The 20,398-nt window shown below is 42.5% G+C and overlaps 1 protein-coding gene across 2 annotated transcripts in view; it reads left to right on the top strand.

The window, feature by feature from the left end:
- Positions 1–3,385: 3,385 nt before the first annotated feature.
- The window catches only part of KCNQ5 (potassium voltage-gated channel subfamily Q member 5), a 278,254-nt gene continuing 261,241 nt past the window's right edge, over positions 3,386–20,398 (top strand). The window contains exon 1 of one of the 2 annotated variants that reach the window (XM_050972702.1): positions 3,386–4,072. In XM_050972702.1, the coding sequence (XP_050828659.1) occupies positions 3,717–4,072 (356 nt within the window). In that variant the 5' untranslated portion in view covers positions 3,386–3,716. The remainder of the gene's footprint in view (positions 4,073–20,398) is intronic. The other variant, XM_018919196.3, reaches the window with a different exon arrangement.

Raw genomic sequence — 20,398 nt, 5'->3', positions numbered from 1 at the left:
ACATGCTCAGGTACTTTGGATTTGATGTGGATAGGCTCCAGATCCTATCTGTACTGGGAACATGGAGCAAAGCAGTGAACTGGGCCTCCTGAACTCTGGTACTATCCTCCAATATGGCTAGTCTTCCTTCCCCTATATGTTTTTACCCTGTAACAAAGTTCTTCTATTAGTATCTACCCTGTGTCATAATTAAACCAAGTGTACTTCAGTATTCCTGTTACCTATTTTCAAATTTAGTCATTGTGAAGGCTTGCTTAAAATTCTAGTGTAGCTAACCCCAAAACTGCCTCAGTAGATGCCTTAGAAGTATACATGCTACAGCAAAAAAAAAAAAAATTATATAAGGGAATAAGGGACTACCACTGCTGTTTAAATTGCTTCCTCTCTATAATTAAAATAAAACCAGAAACACTGATGTAAGACAATATATCAAAAGTAACTAATTGGAAAGAAAACCCCGAAAATACTAAACATATGTGACATTTGGTTCCTGATCAAAAAAAATTATATGTATCAGCTGATCCTTCCAAAAGTCAGGATATGTAACATTTGATGTACACATTTGGAAAATGAAATGCAATCTTGAAACCTGTCTTTTAAAATCCAGAAGAATATGTTGTTGATATTTGCCATAAAGATCAGTAGTAGTGACTCTAAATCTGCACTTTAGCAGGCCATTTTCCTTGTCCCTCTGCAGGTGTGATATACTGTACCTGCAGCCTTGAGAAGCCAAGATTCCTTGGGATGTTCTTGCCTTGGAGTTTTCGTCAAGTAGATCCTCTTACTGACATCTGAACCCAGGATGACCTTGGACCATGCGGACATGCTAGAATTTCACACGACTCATCTCTGGAGGTATTATATAGTCTGAAGTCAAAATATCAGGGGAATTTGTTGTCCTATAAATGCAGACCTGTATTTTGCCATAAATACTTAGATGAGGACTAGCTTTGTTACAAGCACAGCCCCTCTGCCTGCCAGAGGGCTGGCAGCTGCCTGGTCTCCGTATTCAACCAGCAGATCATGCCGTGGTTATCTCACATATGAACGAATAGGGATTAGATTAATTACCATAAATTTATTCTCATAATACATACTTTTAAAAGGATTTATTTAATAACAGATAGCAGATGGGAAAATACACTTGTTCCCACACTGTAAAAAATAAAATAATTAATCACTAAGTGTATTACTTTTGTTAGCTTCTAGTTCTTCTGGAATCTATGGCTACATTTCAATACTGGCTCAGCTTGTGCTCACAGACTGTTTTCCTTATGATTATTTAAATCAATTGATGATTTTAAGCACCACTAGAGGGCACAGAATTATAACAATATTTCTTAATGGATCACAAAAAGTACATCAGGAACTGGAGTTCAGTAATGTTCATAGTTTATTGGCTCAGTCCTCAGTTTAAAGCCTCAGTACTATCATCAGTAATGCACAGGTGCTGCCGTGAGCAGTGCCTTTGCCCACCCCAGCAATTAATCTGAGCTCAAGGGTTAGTGTCCCTGGGACAGAGGCCTGGCTCAGTGGGTTGGACTATGTGCTCTTAGTTGAAGTTCGGCTTTCCAGAACTTGAGTATCAGCCCTCAAATCAAGTGACTAAGGCCACTAGAGTTTAAATCTAAGCATGCTTCTGGAGGAGTGGCTGATGGTAAAGGCATGCTGTACATATTCAGCTGTAAATGAGTACCCAGGGATGAGAAAAATGAAGAGTATAAACACTTGCGTATATCAAACCAGGGAAATGCAAACAAGTAGTAAATGAAGGATTAACTAACCCAATTTACAATTCAAAGAAAGAAGAGTAGATATGTGCCACTGGAAAGCTTAAATATTAATGGGATTTCTGTGGATAGTTGTATCAACTACTTAACATCTGTTTTGACATGTGTGCTGTTTCTGCCATCCCTTATCACGAGCCTGAGTGGCCACTGTGGTTCACATGTTAGAAAGTTCCTGTTTGAACTGGCCTGCAGTGGAGGAGAAAGTGTAGTGCAGACGGGAGAAGTTTAAACTCATCATTTAAAGACACCTGATTGAATGGCATTGGACACTGCAGCCAATGAATTAGTACTGGTGGATGTGTCCATGCTGCATTAGTAGGGATGCAAGCTAATGTTCACTGCCAGAACAGGAAGTGAGTTTCTTCTTTTCTGGGAGTTGAAGACTGTGCATCAAAGTTCAAGAGCCTGGCCTCTAACCAGCCAGCACAAAGGAAAAAAACCCTGAAAATTAATTTCTGAATGTTTCTACTGAATTTCGCTTAACATTAGCATACACCTTACTGTTTTTCATTAACACTTCAGGGATTAGTGTCGCATTTTCACATCGTGGCGCTCAGGCTGCAAAACCAGTGACATGCAGCTATTTCTCGTGAAGTGGGTGCTGAAGTGCCGGGGGGGTGGCTCGTCCCGTCCCCGGGGCAGCGCGGAGCTCCCAGGCATCGCCGGGGGACGGCCGGCGCTGCCGAGCTGCGGCCCCAGGAGCGGCACGGGCGGCGACTGCCCGCAGCAGGCGGCCGCGGGGTGCGGGGAGAGTGTTGGGGGATGGCCGGGGGTCGCCCGCCGAGCACGGGCGATAACCCAGGGGCAAAGCGGGCGCGGTGCAGCGGCCGGGCGGGCAGCGCGGTGCGGCCGCGCCTGCGGGTGCCGGGGTGGGTGGTGTTTTTTTCCGCAAGCTCACCTTGATGCGGCGGGGCGTAAAAGGGCCGCGCTCGGCAGGGGGAGCATCGCTGTCTCGGCGCAGCGCGGGCACCGAGCGGCGGCACCGCTGCGCTCCGGCCGCACCGCGCCGGGGCCGGAGCTGACGGGGGCCGTGGGGGAGCCCGCAGGAAGGACAGGCCCGCCGCTGCCCCTGGGATCTGCTGTCTCGCCGCCGCACGAGGCCGGGACACGGCGGAAGCGCCGGAGCGGCGTGCCGGGCCGCGCCGCCCCCTCGGGGGGACACCCGGCGGCTCGTCTGCGCTGCCCCGCCCGGGCCGGCCGCACTCCCTGCCCGCAGTGGGGTCCCGCCGCCGGCCGATCCTCCCCCGCGCCGCCGCCGGGACTTACGGCAGTTTTGTTACTTTCTCGGACTTACATGGACATTTCCCGGGAGCGCGCGTAGGACGCGGGCGCCGCGTCCCGCCAGCCGCTCGCCGCCCTCCTCACCGCGGGCACCGCCGCTGTCTCTGCCTCTCGCGCCCCGGGACGCGAAGGCTCCCGGCGGCGCGGCCCCCGCCTGCCCCCATCGGCCCGCCCGCCTCGCCGACTTTCTCCGCCGCTCGGAGCGAGAGCAACAGCTTGTCCGGCCCGGCCGAGCCAAACGACGCGGGAGGCAGCGAGGGAGCGGGCGGCGGCTGGCACCGCCGAGCCGCGGCCTCTCCGCCGGAGCCGCGAGGAGCTGCCCTCCCTCCCTCCTCCCCGTCCCGGGCCGCGGAGCCACGCCGGGCGGCGCTGCGGGGACCGGCGGCGGGGCCCCGCCGCCCGGGAGGAGAGCGCGCCCCGGGGGGCGCCCGCTCCCTCGCCGGGGCCCCCGCGAAGCTGCCGCAGGCCGGCCCGCCGCGCCGGGCACCCAAAGTGGCCCGCGCCCCCGCGCCCCGCGGGCGCCGCCCGGAGACCCTCGGCCCCCGCTGCCTCTTGCGGGCTGCTGCCGCGGGGTGCCTGGCCACCGCCGCCCGCGCCCTGCTCCGCCGCGGCCCCGGCGCCCGCTCCGGCGCCCGGGGTGATGCCATGCCCCGCAACCACGGCGGCGGGGAGGAGGGCGGCTCCGCGGGGCTCTGGGTGAAGAGTGGCGCGGCAGCTGGCATGAAGGATGTCGAGTCGGGCCGGGGCAGGGCGCTGACGAGCTCAGCGGCCCGCGGCGACGGCCTGCTGCTCCTGGGCACCGGCGGCGCAGCCGCCCCCGCCGGGCTGCGGGAGGGCCGCCGCGGGAAGCACGGCGCCCGCATGAGCCTGCTGGGGAAGCCGCTCTCTTACAGCAGCGGACCGAGCTGCCGCAGGAACGCCAAGTACCGCCGCCTGCAGAACTACCTGTACAACGTGCTGGAGCGGCCCCGCGGATGGGCCTTCGTCTATCACGCCTTCGTGTGAGTACAGACCCTCTCCCCTCTCCTCCCGTCCCGTCGCGTCCTGTCTTGTCCCGACACCTCCCGTTCGTTCCACGGGCTACTGCCCACACCTGTCCTGAGTAGCGCCCCGCCGCACCGCGCGGCGCGTACCTCCCCGCCTGCCCCTCCGGTCCCTGGGCATCACTCCTCCTGGGACATGGGGAGGACGGGTACCCCGCGAGTCGCGCCGATAGTGCCCGGGAGGAGCACCGGAGGTGCGAGAGCCGCTGCGGCGCGGCTCTCCGCGGGTGGCGGGAAATCCAGCGCAGCCCTAGGTGGGAGGTGATGGGGGGAAAGCTCGGTTCACCGGCGGGGAGCACGACTGGGAGCACATGCTCTCTGGTCTCCCGGGCGCCCGAGGCAGGCGGTTTGCGCCGGGGGAGACTGCGTGGCGCTCCCGCTGGTGCCGCACGCCGGCCTCGAGATTAGACGGAGCGAGGGGTGCCGGCGGCTACCGGGTGCTCCCCGGGACGGCGGGGCGCAGCGGGCACGCCAGCGGTACCCGCGGCGCCTGTCCTGCCGAGCGGACATCGAGCGCTGCGCGGTTTGAAAAGTTACCGCCTCGGAGCCGCAGCGTTCGGTTCTGCCTCCAGAGTGTTTTCCGGGCGCGCCTGGTCCCCGCCTCGCAGGGAGTGCGGGTGATGGCGCCTTCCCACGCGGGTGCGCGGCGTCGCGGGATGCTGCGCCTCAGGTGCGGCCACCTGCCTCGGGCAGAGTGCAGCGAGCGGCCGCCGCGCCGGCGGCTTTTCCGCCGGTGCCTGCCGCTGCTGAGCTTTGATCTTAGCAAGTGATGGTTCCTGTCGCTCTCATCCTAAAAAAAAAACGTGAGGGAAATATGTGTTCCGTCCCATCGCTCAGTGGAGAGCGGTACTGTCACCGCGCTGCGAAACTTGTGCTGCTTTAACTTCAAGAGGCTTGCCCGGGACACCTGTGTGAGGGGACCCGTGGGTGTCACTGCTTGCAGTATCCTTGGGGTCAGCCATGCTCCTCAGTTCATCAGAAAGCCTCTGTTTTTATGGGTTTTGGTAGTATTCGGGGGAGAGGCCCTACTCAAAATCCTTTTCGATGGCTGAGCAAAACATGCGGCAAAGTCTGTTAAGGAGTCGTGACAGTGGATCATATTTATGGGTGAAAAAGTGATCAGTTACAGAGGAAGGAAGTTAAGCATTACTGTATTGGGGTTATAATACAATTTAGTGCTATGTCTGACTATTGGAAACACACCATAAACAGATGTGTTCAGAATATTTACTGATATGCTGTAAGTAACTGTATTTGTTCCATGATAGTCATGGAAATCAGGCTAGCGGCTGCAGCATCTTGGCTAAAAAAGCAACTGTTCCCTAAAAGCTGTTTGACAGCATAAATTGTGCTCTTCTCCCAGCAGTAGGGGAACCCTCAAATCTTACTTTAATAACAGCTGTTGTAAGTTAAAAGGTGCCAAAAACATGGCAATCTGATTAATAAGATACTTTGTGGATAGATTCATTTTGTAGATGACAATTACTATAGACAGCAAGTAGTAGAAATATGCTTAATGTCATATATTATTCAGTAAAAGGATTTTTTTCCACTTAGAGGATCTTCCCATTATTTCTGTTTTTCTCTGAAAATCAGCTTTTACACCTAAAATGTTCTTCTTGGAGGGCATTTATTTGGTACATTTTGCTGTCTGTATCCTTACAGGTGTTTTCCTGTGGCCTAGATGGATGTTAATTTGTGTTGCAACAACCACCAAAATATGTACTAGGAATCATTTTATGTCAGCGTCTGAAGTTGCCATACAAAATATGCAGATTAGAGTTTTGGACCTTTTTGTTTGAGTTCATGATAGAAATCTTCAAAACCAGAAAAGTTCGAGTTGGAAATACAGCTGAGAAGTTTAAACCTTAAAAAAAAAAAAAAAAGTGGTAAATTTCCAAACGGAGTGTAGTCATGACACAGCAGCACTGTAAACAAGGAAGATTGCCAGCTGCGTTTAGATAATTGCCTGCATAGAAAGAGTGCCAGTTTTAATTTTTAATTGCAAATGGCAATTTTGGCAAATGTAATGCCAGCATTACATCTTTTATCTGAACAAATCTGTGTGAAAGAGCTTGAAACATTACTGTAGTATAAGACACCTAAAAATATTATTACCTTAAAGTATCTGTCACTGATACAGTGTTTAAGGTGCATTTGAAGTTCTATTCAGTTTGGCAGCCATCCTTATTGCCAGTGATGCCAGTGATGCCACGGTCTAAAAATTATTTTAATGTGTTTGTACAATTCTGATTTAATCACAGTCAGATAATAGGATAATATTTATGGTGTTCCAGGCTCATTTTTTTCCAGCCACTTGATCGAATATAGTTGCGTCTTTGAAAACAGACTTTCTTACAGAATTAAAACCCAAAACATAACAAAAAAGCCACAGTTATTTGAAAAAAAGAAGTCATGAGAGAAGTAGCTTAGAGTCGCAAAGACATTACAAAGTACATGGAGGAGATGTCTGCTTCTACCACTGCTAAGCTATTCTTGACTGCAGTGGAGCCCGTTATAGCTCTGTACTATTTCTGTTACAGGAATGGGCTATCTGGGGTGAGACCTTTTCAGTAGATCATTGGTCTCCTGAAACCTCACTCTGATATGCAGGTTGAAGTAGTGCAAGGGTGGTTACAGAGTTTTGGTTCTAAAGGCTTTGATCTGTCAGTTTAGATTTGCGTGCTTGTTTTTTTAAATAAGAACTGGGGAATTGAAGATTTGTTACAAATCAGAAATCATTCCTGCAGTGATATTGGTGATATTTTAATGTATCACTCCTACAGAGAAAAACACTTCAGAGCTGAGAAGTATGTCCAGTTAGCTCTTCTTTTTTGTTCTTGCCCTTTCAAATAAGATAAAAATAGGCCAGCCACCTAAGGAATGAGTGTTGTGACCTACATTCAGAAGTCAATTGGTTAGTTTATTTGTAAATATAAACCTGACAGATTCTAGAAAAGACAGCTATTTTGCAAACTTCTGCAGCTAGGGGAAGAAGTTACTCTTGAGCAAAGGCCTTTGATTTCAGTAAAGTTGTGCTGGGGAGCAGAGCCATAAATGACATGTTTCTTGAATCCTTTTTTGTGCACCTCAGTAGTTCTTTACATTGAAACTCCTATTAAAATTTAAGATCTTTCCTGCAAATTTTTGAAAACCTTCTTTTCAGATACCACTTTATGCCACACCACATCACCTACACGTGGAGCCATGTGCATATTTAACACAGATGCTTACATTAAAAGGCTGTGATATTGTAACTTTTCAAAAGCATTGTCTTGGAATGTCACAGGATTTCTTTCTGTTATTACTGTTGAAGTTTATTATGGCTTGTTTGGTGTGATAAAAATGTACAGCCATTGCCTTAGAGTGATCAAAAGGGGAATCCCAGATTTGTTGCAAATTTAACTCTGGGTTTCATCTTCAGTTATCATAAGGGCTTTGTATTATTTTTGTTCTTAATTGACATTCTGAAAATGAGATGGCATGAGATGTTCAGAAAAAAAATACTGCTCTTTGATACTGTTTATACTGGTAGGATATAATTAGTTGCATAAGTTTCCTAATTTAACATGTTGGATTTATTTCAGGAATAATAAAGTTTCTGTTTCTTACTGACTTCTTTGTAATGTATTCCACGCAGAAGTCTTTGACATTTGTTGTGGGGATGTTCTTCTCTTTTCAAAGCTACCAACTTTTGCTCTGGAATCTTCTGAATTCCAAATTACACATCTGGATGTGTGCACAGGGTTGCATGCCTGTATTGATAGGTTTTCATTGACATCCCCCACTGGCCATAGCAGAAGAAAAGATGCAGCGTTAGGTGAATTGCAAGAGCCTGGATGGTATTCTTGTCTTCATTCTTGTCTTTTGCGTTATTGATGGAAAAAAGACTGAAACATTATTTCTGGAAAAGATGAATTTATGTCATCAAAGATTTAACTAGCTATTTTAGCCTTCCAGATTTGCTGGAAAGGATATAGCTCAGTAATGATCAGGATGACTATTGACCAGCAGGTCTTTGTTAACAGAGCTGCATCACACTGTATCCTTGGTGTAATAATGGAGGCTCCATATTCTGATTAGAAAACCAATCATGTGCAACACCCAAAGGACTTGCTTGTTCTCATGCTATTGGAAGTAGGAGAAATGATTTTATCTCTTTCTGTTTTCCATCTTCTGGCAACTAATGAACTACTTCCAGGTGCTTTATGGGTAACTCTACAGCTTTCATCTTTTCAGAGACCATTTCAGAATCTGGATCTGGTGCTGTTAGGGTAACAATATATTTCTATATGTTTGTAAAAACAAATAACAACTTGATATTTACAATTAACAAATAATAGTGTTGATGACATAAATATGTATCAAATCAAGTCTTATTAGGTACTGAGGAGATACAAATTTAAAACTCTTTAACTGTAGCACACAAACCTTAGTAGGCACTTTCTTTCAGGTACAATGAATTAAAGTGGTTATTTAGATGTCCTTCAGTATAAATCTTCAGTGATTTGCTGCATCTGAAGCAGTCTGTGATTCTATCCATGTATATATTTCTCACCTACACATTGTTTTGAAGGAACCTTAGGAAGTTACCCAGTCCCGCTGGGAGATACACTCTTCCCAGTCGTGTGGGACGGCTTTGTCTAGACAGGTCCTAAACTTCCCTGGGTGAAAATCCCACCACCTTGCTGAATAATCTGCAGGTCTGCAACACCTGCCTGTTGAAAAAAGAGAGGGTTTGACATGGGGAGGGAAGAATGGAAGAGCCACCCTGAACCTCCCAAGTGGCAATTTATGGTCATTGTCCCTTTATATATGTTCTATCACTGCTGTGAAGTTTTGGCTTCTTAATCATTTTGATTTACGTTCAAGTAGATGTAGGCTGCTACTGGGTCACCTGTTAGATCCCCCTTCTGTCAGACCAAACATGCTCAGCTCCATCAGCTGCTCCAAGACAAAAGCTCAAGGCTCCTGAGTATCGTGGCTGCTCTCCAGCATCTCCCCTGTCTTCTTCACATCCTGGTTCAGCTGGGAAGGATCACAACTGACTGCCCTAGTGTGTGAGGCCATGCTGAGTAGAGAAAAAAACTTTTTCAGCCTGCCAGTCCCAATCTTCTAATGTATAGAGAAAGCTTGCTGCTTGCCTTATTTCTGATAAAAGCATGCTGCTGCCTTGCTCAGCCTGCTGTGTCCACAGGATCTCCCTTTTTCTTGGGCCTGCCAACCAAACAGTGGGCTCCTAGCCTGAATGGATACATGGGATTGTTCTGCACCAGGTGCAGATGCCTGCTTTTCCCTTAGCTGTGCTCATGGATGTTTATGGTCGCATCTGGTATTTTCTTGTTCTATCTCAGTCGTTGTGTACTGACCAGAGCAGTGGAGATGGCACAATCTTTAAAACCTTTGTCCTCTTCTTTGTGATTGGTAGAGAAGATTAAATGCTCAGCCATGCTTCATTCCTCCTCTTTCCTGATGTTGTTCATGGACAGCAGACCTCTCCTGGAACCTTGTCATGGGCACTAAATAACATCTAGCTTCTATTTTTGCTTGTTTTTTGTTTGTTATTTGTTGTTGTAGTTCTTTTTTTGGGGGGGGGAGTGGGTTGTTTATTTTTTTCTTCTTGTTGTGTTTTTTTTTTGTTGTTGTTCTTTTGTTGTTGTTGTTGGAGAGTTATTTTCCACCTCAGGATTTTCAGTAGATAAGTATTAGGAATGTTTATGCTTACCTTAATAAAATCCTGTTTCACGTTTATTTTTTGAGGCTTGATCTACTAAATTTTCTCATTTGTACTGGTCTTAGTTTCTGACTCAAGAATGGTGATCTAGGGGAAGTGACTAATTTTCTATAAAAATCAAAATAGATCCACAGCTTTCTATAAAGAAGACTGCAAAGAGAGAAAGTCACCAAGAACTGCATCAGGGAAAGTTCGTGCATGTGGACTTTCTTCTATTTGTCATAAGGTTTATTTCTTAAAGGAGATTAGGAATTGTGTTAAGGAAGGTGGATAGTTGGTTAGTATTGGAGTTTCAAATTAGTCTGCAACCTTTGCAAGCAGAATCTTCCTCCTGTTAAAGCAAAAGATTTATAATTATCTTTTTTCTGTAATTTTTTCTCCTTTCACAAAACCCATGCAATGAGCATTATATGCAGGGATGAGACTCCTATCTCAGATCTATTTTTCTTGATGTCCCAGTCTTTGGAGAGGCATTTCTTGTCTTTTTTATTGAGTGTCTTGTAGGATGTGGGGACTTTTGGGAAACTTTCCATGGTCTCATGTGATGAAAGAACCTGCCCAAAATTACAGATTTATTCTAAAGGATGGTATATGAATTTCTAGTATGGCATGAAATATGTGTTCTCAAAGGAGAAGTGGTTTTAGTGAATTAAAGGAAGAATTTCTAAAGATTTTAATTGCCTGTGAGAGAGTATTTATGTGACAGATTTTCAAAGTAGGCCCTGAACAGAATCTTAATGATCTAGACACCTTTCTTCACTGGATGCTTTTTAAAGTTTCTCTGTTGCTCAACTTTTTGAAATCAAAAATAGGTCATGACATCTATTCAGACTTGATGCTCTTTGCATGCTCCAAGTTTGACTATATTTTTAATAGCTATTCATCCTGTTTTACTGTTGATTGCAACATAATTAGTCTCCTGAATTGGATGAAAGTACAATTGAATTAATATTTCACAATAATTTCAAATAATTGTAGCATCAAATGGAATACCAATGATTATTCAATTAATAATAGTAATTTTCCCATTCATGAGAATAAGCATAATTAATATACTTAACAATACTCATAAAAATGCAGTAAAGTTTTTCATAATTGTTTCAGTGGTAAGGAAAAACACATGGTTTGTTACTTTATTAGTCTTTTAATGGAGAAGATCTATAGAAGGAAAACCTTTTATTCCTAGACAATGCAAACTGCTGGCAATGCAAATCTCACTATTGTAAGGTAGTTATTTCTTACTAATTCAAAGGTAAAACTTAGTTGCCAAGTGTTTAGCCTTCTTATATGGCTCATATTTTCATTAATATAAGAGGTGAAAATTAAAGAAAATTGCAACTGATTTTAACTGAAGCAAAATAGAGTCTTCTGCTCTCAGGTAGAAAAGATGGAGTAGAAAGCATGAATAACACTATCTAACAAAAAATCTTTAATCTTTATGTATACATAGTAGTCATAATTTACTATGTTATTCCTACTGAGGCAGATGTTTTTATTTCACAATAAATGTTGCTTTTTCTCATTAACATTAGCACTCATACCATTTCTCAAACCATCAACACAATACAGCGTGCATCCTTGGTTTTTAAGTTAATGCTGGTGCATTAAGAGTCACTTGTAAACATGTGATATATAAAATACACTGAGTTTGGGGGAACTTGCAATCCTTTTTTTTCCTTGTTTTCTCTGCAAGATTTTTTATTTATTTTTGTAGATTGGTTTTACAGATTTCCTGTAAGAGAGCAGATGTAGATTACCCAAGGAATTGCCACCACAGGTCAGTTAAGGTAGAAAATTCTTGAACTGTTCAGTTTATCAATTGCAAAATAATTTTAAGGAGTTGCCCTTTCATGTCCAAAACCCCCCTTCCTTTAAAAATATTAATTAAAAGTTCAAAGCCTGTCTTATAGGTCAGCTGCATCTAATCAAGAAATATTTTCAATTTTGTGTTGAGCATTAGATTTATCTTGTGATAGCTATCTGAGTTGCAGTGTAATTGCGTTACAGGAAGCTCAGCAAAACGTTCATCATTTGGGGCACTGAAGTGTAGTCTCAGACAGTGTCTTCTGCTTGAAAGACTGTGTGATTATTTCTTAATATATATAGTCTGGTCCAGTGATGCAGAGGTAGACACAGTCCTCCAGCCAGGCATATCTAAAATTTTCTGTTTGGACTTCATCCAAGAAAATCCTCAAACATAAATGTGTGTGTTTTCCTTAACAGAGATGGACATAAATATGTCTCTAAGCATTTTCTTGAAGAGTGAATAATTTTCAAAAGCATGAAGTACCTGCAGCTTCCTTTCATTATTCTATTGTGCATTCAATTGGTAATTCACTTTTTTCTCCCCACTTGTACAGAATGAAGTTTAACAAATGAATCATGCTCTTAAACTGATTAGTAATAATGAAGAAAGGAAGTTCAGTACCTGCCCACGTCTTGATTTAAGCAGTATATTCCTGTTTGTCTTGGCTTCCTTCTTGCTTTGAGACTCCATAGTTTGACCAAGCAAACACAGTAATGCCTTTTGAGATTTCTGTAGAGTTTTAATTCTTCTATTGAAGTCATACCTGGTACCATATAGAAGGAGCCATAAGGAAGGCTGGTGCCAGGAGTCAAATATGATCAAACCAAGAGAGTAACTTTATGCTTTGAGAAAAAAAAAGCTACTGAACACATTCACTTCCTATTTCACTTGTGTCATAGATTAGAAAACTTGCACACACTCTTGAGGTCATTCAGTCCAAAACAGCATCTAACTTCTCCTAGGGCATTAAATTTATTTGCTTTATGTGGCTTAAGCTCATCCATACCCATGATATCTAGAAGTAAATGCACAAATCTTTCCCTTTGAAACTCTCGTGAGAGAAGTGCACTTAAAAGTTAATGTTGGGCCTTTGGATGAGAGTCCTGACATACTTGAGAGGGTCTTTTGTGTGAAAATTAAGATGAAATAGTGCTTTGGATGCATTTCTGTAGGTGGTGGAGATGGAGAGCCACAGATCCTTGGCAGTGAGTTCTAAAACATAGGCCACTCTCTCTGTGAGAAAAGTCTTTGTAAGTGCATCTTTTTTAACAGTGAAAGTGCCCTGTCACAGGAGAGATGACAGGTGATGGCTCAGTTGAAGCTGGCTTGGTGAGGCTGGTGTGATATCCACACTACTGCCAGCCTGGTAAGCAGGTGATGTCCTCTTCCCATCAGGTAGCCCAGCACTGAAGAAAATGAAATTTCCATGTTTCCATAAAAATCACACAGCGAATTAATCAGCTTGAAAAACTCTTTTACATCCAAGGAAGTTCTGCTGACTGACGTCAGAAGAAGTCTCTAAATTCATTAGGAGGAAAAAAGTTTTTTCTGTTTACATCTCTCTACAGTTGATATCTATCTGTGAGTCAGGTTTATTCACATGTACCAGAAGAATCATTGCCACAGGAAGGAGCACAGTCTTGCTTCTTGCAGCTCTGTGCAGAAGGATCTGTTTAGAAGGCAGGAAATGTAAACCCGTGTGTGAACGAGCTACTTGCAGGTATCTCTGCAACAGGGAGGGAAGAAGAGCTTATGCTGGCAGTGGGAGGGCTTTTCTTAGACCTGTTCCTCTGAATGTAGTTCTGAGAATTTAGAAACATCAAATCACAGAATCAATCAGGTTGGGAAAGGTCTTTGAGATGATGTAGTCCAACCATAAATCTAACACTCCTAAATCCACCACTAAACCACGTCCCTGAATTAGATATCTACCACAGGTTTTTTAAATGCCTCTAGGGATGGGAAGTGAATAACTTCCCTGAGCAGCCTGTTCCAATGCTTGACAGTCCTTTCCGTGAAGAAATTTTTCCTAACATCCAATCTAAACCTCCCCTGGCACATCTTGAGGCCTCTTCCTCTTGCCCTATTGCTTGTTGCTTGGAAGAAGAGACCAACCCCCACCTCACTTCAAGAGGCCTTTCTTGTGCCTTTGGCCACACTTACTAGAAATGTTAATATAATGTTTCTTCTTCAAGGAGGTTCCATTACACTTCAGGTGCAGCTGTGGTTAGTTACAGTAAGTGTGCATGCCCTCAAGTGACTTATTCAGCTTCTAGTTGATGAATCTGTGCATGCTTCTCTCTTTGAAATGTCCTAACCACATCTGCAGACTGAAGATGAAGCAGAATTCAGAATAAAAGACAAACAGCTTTGCTAATGTCTGGGGGTGTTGTAAACTTTTATATAATTTTATACAATTTGCTCAAGCGGACATATTTCCCCTTAAGCTTGGAAAACAGAGATTTCATTTAATGGCTGGAGATACTGTCTGGAAGGGAGTTATCCTTCCTGAAAGGTCACACTGACTGCTGACTAAACTTGTGATTTGTCTTTGCAAATAATTTGTTTTCTGGGTGTGGTGTTGGAGTTGAGAGGTTTTTGTTGGAAACGATGAGACAGATGATGGTCCTGAGTTACAAATATTCTTGGAAGGAATTTTGACTTTCATCCTTCTTGTAGACATACTTTTTAGCGGTGTTATTAATAGATTTAGGTATTTACAGAGTAACTACTAGAAACCATCAAACTGAACAGTGATAAATGCTCCATCTTTCCTTCATGGATGGTGGCAAAAAGTCATCTGAAGTACAGAGATTTTATAAAGCTTCTTTAGTTTTACTTGAAAAATTCTTCTCAAGTGGAGAGAGGTAGGACTATTACGAAATCTTCAATGCTCCCATGTTATATGTGGGCAGTCTGCGTAAGATTTTGCTGTTTGGAGATATTACATGGGGAGAGTTATGGTGAGAGCATTTGTGGCACTGTGGAGGCAGAAGAAGTTATCTAGGTGGGAACACAGTCATTGAGGGAAGGGAGAATTTATGAATGTCTACTTGACTGTAACAAGACTTGACTGATACTATGTATTGCTTTCAGTTTAGAAATGTGCTTGTCTTCTATTAATAATATGTTTTTAATATTTCTTCCCCCCTTTAACCTGTTTTCTGTAGAAATAAAGCTGAAGTGATAGTATGAGTCAACTTACTGGATTTATATGTAACTAAAACATGATATTGACTTTTACATTTTTCTTCCATTGAGGTCTTGACCCTGTATGCAGGTCTGAGGAAATATCACAACATGAAAGTTTTGTTCACTACCTGGTTGTGTTCCTTATTGCTTTTCCTTTGGCAAATACTCATGTAAATCTTGCTGAAGCTGAGCCTCAGCTGGTTTATTCCTGTTTGGGTCCACTCTGCAGGAGCTGAGGTCACTTTTTAGCTGCTCTTACAGGTCATTTCATGGGAAGGGCTGCAGCTGGACAGCAAGATGCAGTCCAATATCTGACCTCCAGCATGACTACATCTACACTTGGAGGAAAACTTGGGGAGATGCATCTGAAATACCCCATGGAATTCAGAAACTCGGTGAGAAATGCAGTCCTCAGGAATTTTTCTGCAGAAAGGGACTCAGTCAGTCTTACTGTTGTCCAGGGAATTTTTCCTTGAAACCATAACTGAGTTAATACACATGAAATATAAAATAAATCTAAAAATCTATTAATATTAGATTAATTGTTGTTATTGCTGATGTTCATGAATGGGAAGGATGGAGCTGAAGCAACTGTACTGAACTGAACACAATACCACAGCAGTAAGTGTCAGGAGGAAAGTATTTACTTGGAAAAATCCTTTGTATGATTTTGCTCTCCAGGAGTTTTCATATGCCCATATCTCTAAATTATCTCACCACAATAAAAGGTCATGGCATTTTTTTGACTTGCCTTTGTCACAAACTTTAGGAGTTAAATACTATAATGGATAGTGACTGAAAACTCAGATATCTTAAGATAAAACAGTGACATTTCAGATATGATCTCTACCTGAAAGATAAAGTTTACTAGCAGAGTGCTCATTTATTTAAGTATGATTTTATGAAATCATGTGGTGGTGTTTTTATGATGGTGTATTTCAAGCTTATTAATCCATGACAAAATTTTATTCTTTGTCTTAAGTATAAAATCTCTATGAAGTAAGACTTAAATTAAAATGATCCTGGCTGAAAATATGAACAGTGGTAAAGATTTGGAAGCAATTTGCAGAAGAGAGATCTCTTAACTGATCAAGAGATCTGAAGTGTATTTTGGTTTTGGAAATGGGATCAGTATATTAGAGAGGCCCATTCATCTCCCAGTCTATATTTAGCATCCTGCAGTGAACCAGTGACTGCCTTCATCCCAGTCCAGCATGTATCACAGTCATGTCTTATGACCCCACAGGGTATCTGCTGCACTCAGTATTCTGAGAAGGTTCAGTAATAAAGTTTTGTCTTTCGGCCTTGTCTTTAAACGTGAGGCATACTGTAATGGATATGTGACCTTGGCAGGTTATGCTGTTCCAAGTATGGATCTGTGGATTAATTTCCAGCTGAGGGCTGCCTTCCCTACCTCTAGAGGGTGTGCAGGTGGTGGCAACAAATCACTCTGCATACAGTTCATACTGTTTTCTGGCAAGAGAATAGAATTGTTGTCTTGCAGTCTTGTCCTGGGAATTGCTCATTAGATGTTCCAAAAATTAGCATGTTAATTTGATTAAAAACAGTAATAATGAAAAACACTGGAAAATTGTTAGGACACCTTGTGAAAATGGTGGCACATAGAGGTACAGTTCTGGAGGATGTCATTTGCTGATCTGCAAATTTCTTTCATGTAACAAATGCAGAATATACAAGTTCATGATTAAATAATCCAAGCATTTAAATAATCCTGCATTTTCCTAAATTACTGCAGACAGCATTTGTCACTGTCTTTTATGCAGGGTGATAACCCAGTCATCATTGTTGAGATGGACCTTTATAATTCCTAACATGATCTCTGTTGAGCTACTATCTCAAAGGTATGACCTATCTGTCACCACAGCTCAAATTATTAAAACTCTCAAGATTTCAGTTCTTGCAACCTTCTTCTGTCTGGACTCAGCAGTGTGCTCTGTGTACTCATCCCTGTGGCTGTACAACCCTTGCTCCTCATCAGATCCTCCTACTACTCTCTCCTTGCCTGAGGAGAAAGTTACTTGTCTTCACTTTCAATAGCTGCAAAAAGTATCTGGCTAGTTCATTTCTAAAAATACATTTATAAGTGAATAACAAACCAGAAAGTCAGCTTTGCATGATTCATTAAGTGGAAGGAAACAACAAATGGAACTGTTCCTTTTTGCTGGGTCTGAAACCCTCAGCAGCACATGATACAAGTGCTTCTCATATGCCAATAAGCTGCTTGACAGTAAACTAGAGTGTGCTTCTAACTTACTGCAACTAAACCCAACCTCAGTAAAACTATAACTAAGCCTTTAATGTGCTATTTTCCCGTCACTTTTTGAAAGTGACACTTATTTTGGCAGATGCTGAACTGTTGCATGAGCTAGGAGTTTCATTGTTTAACAATTTAATGAAGATTAATTATCACATGGGAGATGAGAGTCTCATTTCTGTACTATTTGTCTTTGTCTGAAGGTACTGAGTTAGAGAAATGGATGACTTGTGGAATCACAAGCGGAATGGCAACACAGCTTCTCTGCACGCAGCAGGGAAACTAGGATGCAGATGAATTAATAGTGCTAAAGATACACCTTGATTTACAATTTTCTGTGAGGCTGGGAGCTAAAACAACTGCCAAATTAAGTTGCTGGTAGAGACTGGTAAAAATACAGGGAGAACAGTCAATGGGATAACATGGAATAACATACTGAAATCAGTCTCATGGGTTCTTTGAAACAAGTTATGGTCAAAATCCTAGGGCTTGACAATCTTTGAGAAAGATACACGTGAGCTGGAGTAGTTTGTTCATTTCCAGGAATGTTTTTAAGAAGCTGCTTGTCCCAAGACATACCTCTACATATATATACTTTTGCAGTCTCTAGTATGAAATAAGGATGGACTTAATGCTCTTGAGATAGTTTAATTAATTTCAAGTGGTCGCACTGCTGTGATATCATCACTGTCTCTTCTGGGACATTCTACCAAACCTCTAAAACTGTGTATAAATTATGTGCAAATTCTTCAAAAACAGAAGTGAAAAAGAGTATTTTTCTCATGACCTTGGATGAAACAGCAATCCAGATCATTGCAACTAAGTGTCTTAAATAGTTTTTCTCTCTTACAAACTAACCTCTGGATGACAGGTGTTTAAAATTTATATATATATCAAGGCAAGTAGGTGTCTAGATAGGCTGAGTCCACTGTGCTTGCTGTTTCAGTTCTGCCTTGAACCATTCAATACATGTTTCTCAAAACAAACCTTTGTCTTCCCCAAAGACATAGCAAGTAAGACTGCTAGGTCTTGTATCCTGAGGGGAAAAAAGAAAACTGAAATCACAAAAAAAAAAAAAAAAAACCCACAACCAAACCCCCCCGCCCAAAAAAAAAAACCAAACCAAAAAACCAAACAAAAAAAAAAACACCAAAAAACCCCAAACAAAACAAAAAAAAAAAAAACCCAACAAAACCCACTGGAGTTTTTTTTCTTTTCATATGGAGAGTCATATCAAACTTTTGAGTCTGAAGTGTTTTTAAATTCTTTTTCCAATGTAAAGGTGAAAAAACGATTATTTTTCTTTTTTGGAGTATATAGGTGTTTTCTAATATACCACGCAAAATTAAGACATGACTTCAATTTGAGTGGCTTTTTAACTACCCTGCCAGTAAATTTTTTTCTTCTTTTGCTTGTGCCCAGTTGATTTCCTAAGGGGCTTATGATCTTTTCTTACCTCTGTGCTTTCTGATTAACTCAAGTTGTCCCTCAGAGGACGAAGGACCTGGAACCAAAAGGCTTACTAATAGTCACATTTGTAACAGGACCCCGTGGACCATGCTGAGGGTGAAAAGAGGACAGCTTTTAGCACCATGGTTTATTTCCTTTGAAATTTCAGCACCATCCTGAAACTTACCTCACACTCTTTTGGCTTTCAGAAAACTCTCTGATGCATTCAAGCATGTAGTTATTTATAAATATATATATGTATATATAAAAGCGCTGACGTAGAGTGCTGTCTACATTAATGAAAGTAGAGAAGATGATTTATATTTTGTTGAATCAAACTCTATACTTTTGGATAAAGGAGACTTTAGCAGGTACAAACAGCAGGCCAAATCCTAAAGCCGTTTACTAGCCGTTAATTCCAGGCTCAATCCAGAAGCTCTTACTCAAGCAAAATGCCTGTAAAGTAATAGGATGCTTTATCTTCTTATTCTTGAATTTTGTAAGAGTGCTGTGTAATTTTTTTAAAAAAAATATTTTAAAAACCCTGTGTCATCTCATTCCTCAGGAGTGACTGCTTGTGCAGTGGTGTATTATATGGTAAATCACTGCAGCTGCAATGTATCACAGTCCGCTGCAGACAGTGTTTTTACATTTTTACTTTGATCATTTGCAATGAGTAACAGAGACTGTAAGAGGCAAAATACTTTGTCTGGAAAAGTAGCCATTGAAATACTGCTGCAAAAGTAACCAGAGTTTGGAAAATGATATGGTACAAAATAACCTATTTTGTTACATACAGTTTTATTCATTTCTGAAAACGATTGTTCTTTTGCAGGCATGGAGATCTGGAAATCTTTCTAATGTAAAATGAATAGGAAATACTTCAATTGTTTAAATAGCTCTTAAATGTATTTTAGTTTGGTAGCTGATTGTATATTATGTTTGCAGCCTTTGTGCAAAGCAGTGTTTAATAGCAGAGTTTGCTCCATAATGAACACAGTCGAAGGCTGTTCTTTATAGTATCAATCTAAAACCCCACGTGTATCAATATAATGCTGTTGATGTTAAGTTTGTCCCGTTGCTTGGAATTTATTGCCACATTGCTTGGTACATAACTGTCAACTAAGAGAATTCCTTGCAACTCCAACTTAAGACTTATCACTTCCCATTTAGAAAGTGACCTTACAAGTTAGTCAAATGACTGGACTGCTGTGGAACAGCAGCTGTTGGTGGAACGTTCTCAAAATTGGCATGGATCACTTTCTGGTCTATCCTTTAATTGCTGATATCGTTGCCTGTGAATGCAGTGGTTATCAATTACTGTAATTGCTTTATAGTTCTCAGACCATTCTCTAATGGTTAGCATTGATTTTTAGCTTTTAAGTTGAAAAAGCTGAGGATTAATCTATTGGTTTGTTTTGTGCATTTTCTAGCAACTTTGTGTAAATTGCTAATTATTAATAACACCCTTGAGGCATGAAAACAAATACTGTGACATTCTCATGATGAAATATATTTTCTTTTGAAATCCCTGGGACTGTATTTGTTCTAGTTGATCTACCTAACTTGCCCGCATAGTATTGTGAAAGAGTAAAATAAAACAGCTCAGCTGCACCTGCTGTCTTCAAGATGTTTCTGGGTGCAGACACAGACAAGCATGGGGTTTTTGTGGTCATTTCTTTGGCCCGTTGTCCACCTGCCCTGGACCACTGCAAAATGCAGTGCCTGATCTCCTAATTTTACCATAAGGTAAAATGACAAATTCTCAGCATGATCTGCTGCTGGAGTCTGGTTTTGTACCAGTTCTATGTCACTAAAGAAATTATA

The sequence above is a fragment of the Serinus canaria genome, chromosome 3 (assembly GCF_022539315.1).
Source record: "Serinus canaria isolate serCan28SL12 chromosome 3, serCan2020, whole genome shotgun sequence".
NCBI lineage: Eukaryota > Metazoa > Chordata > Aves > Passeriformes > Fringillidae > Serinus > Serinus canaria.
This window is presented reverse-complemented; position numbering and strand designations above follow the sequence as displayed.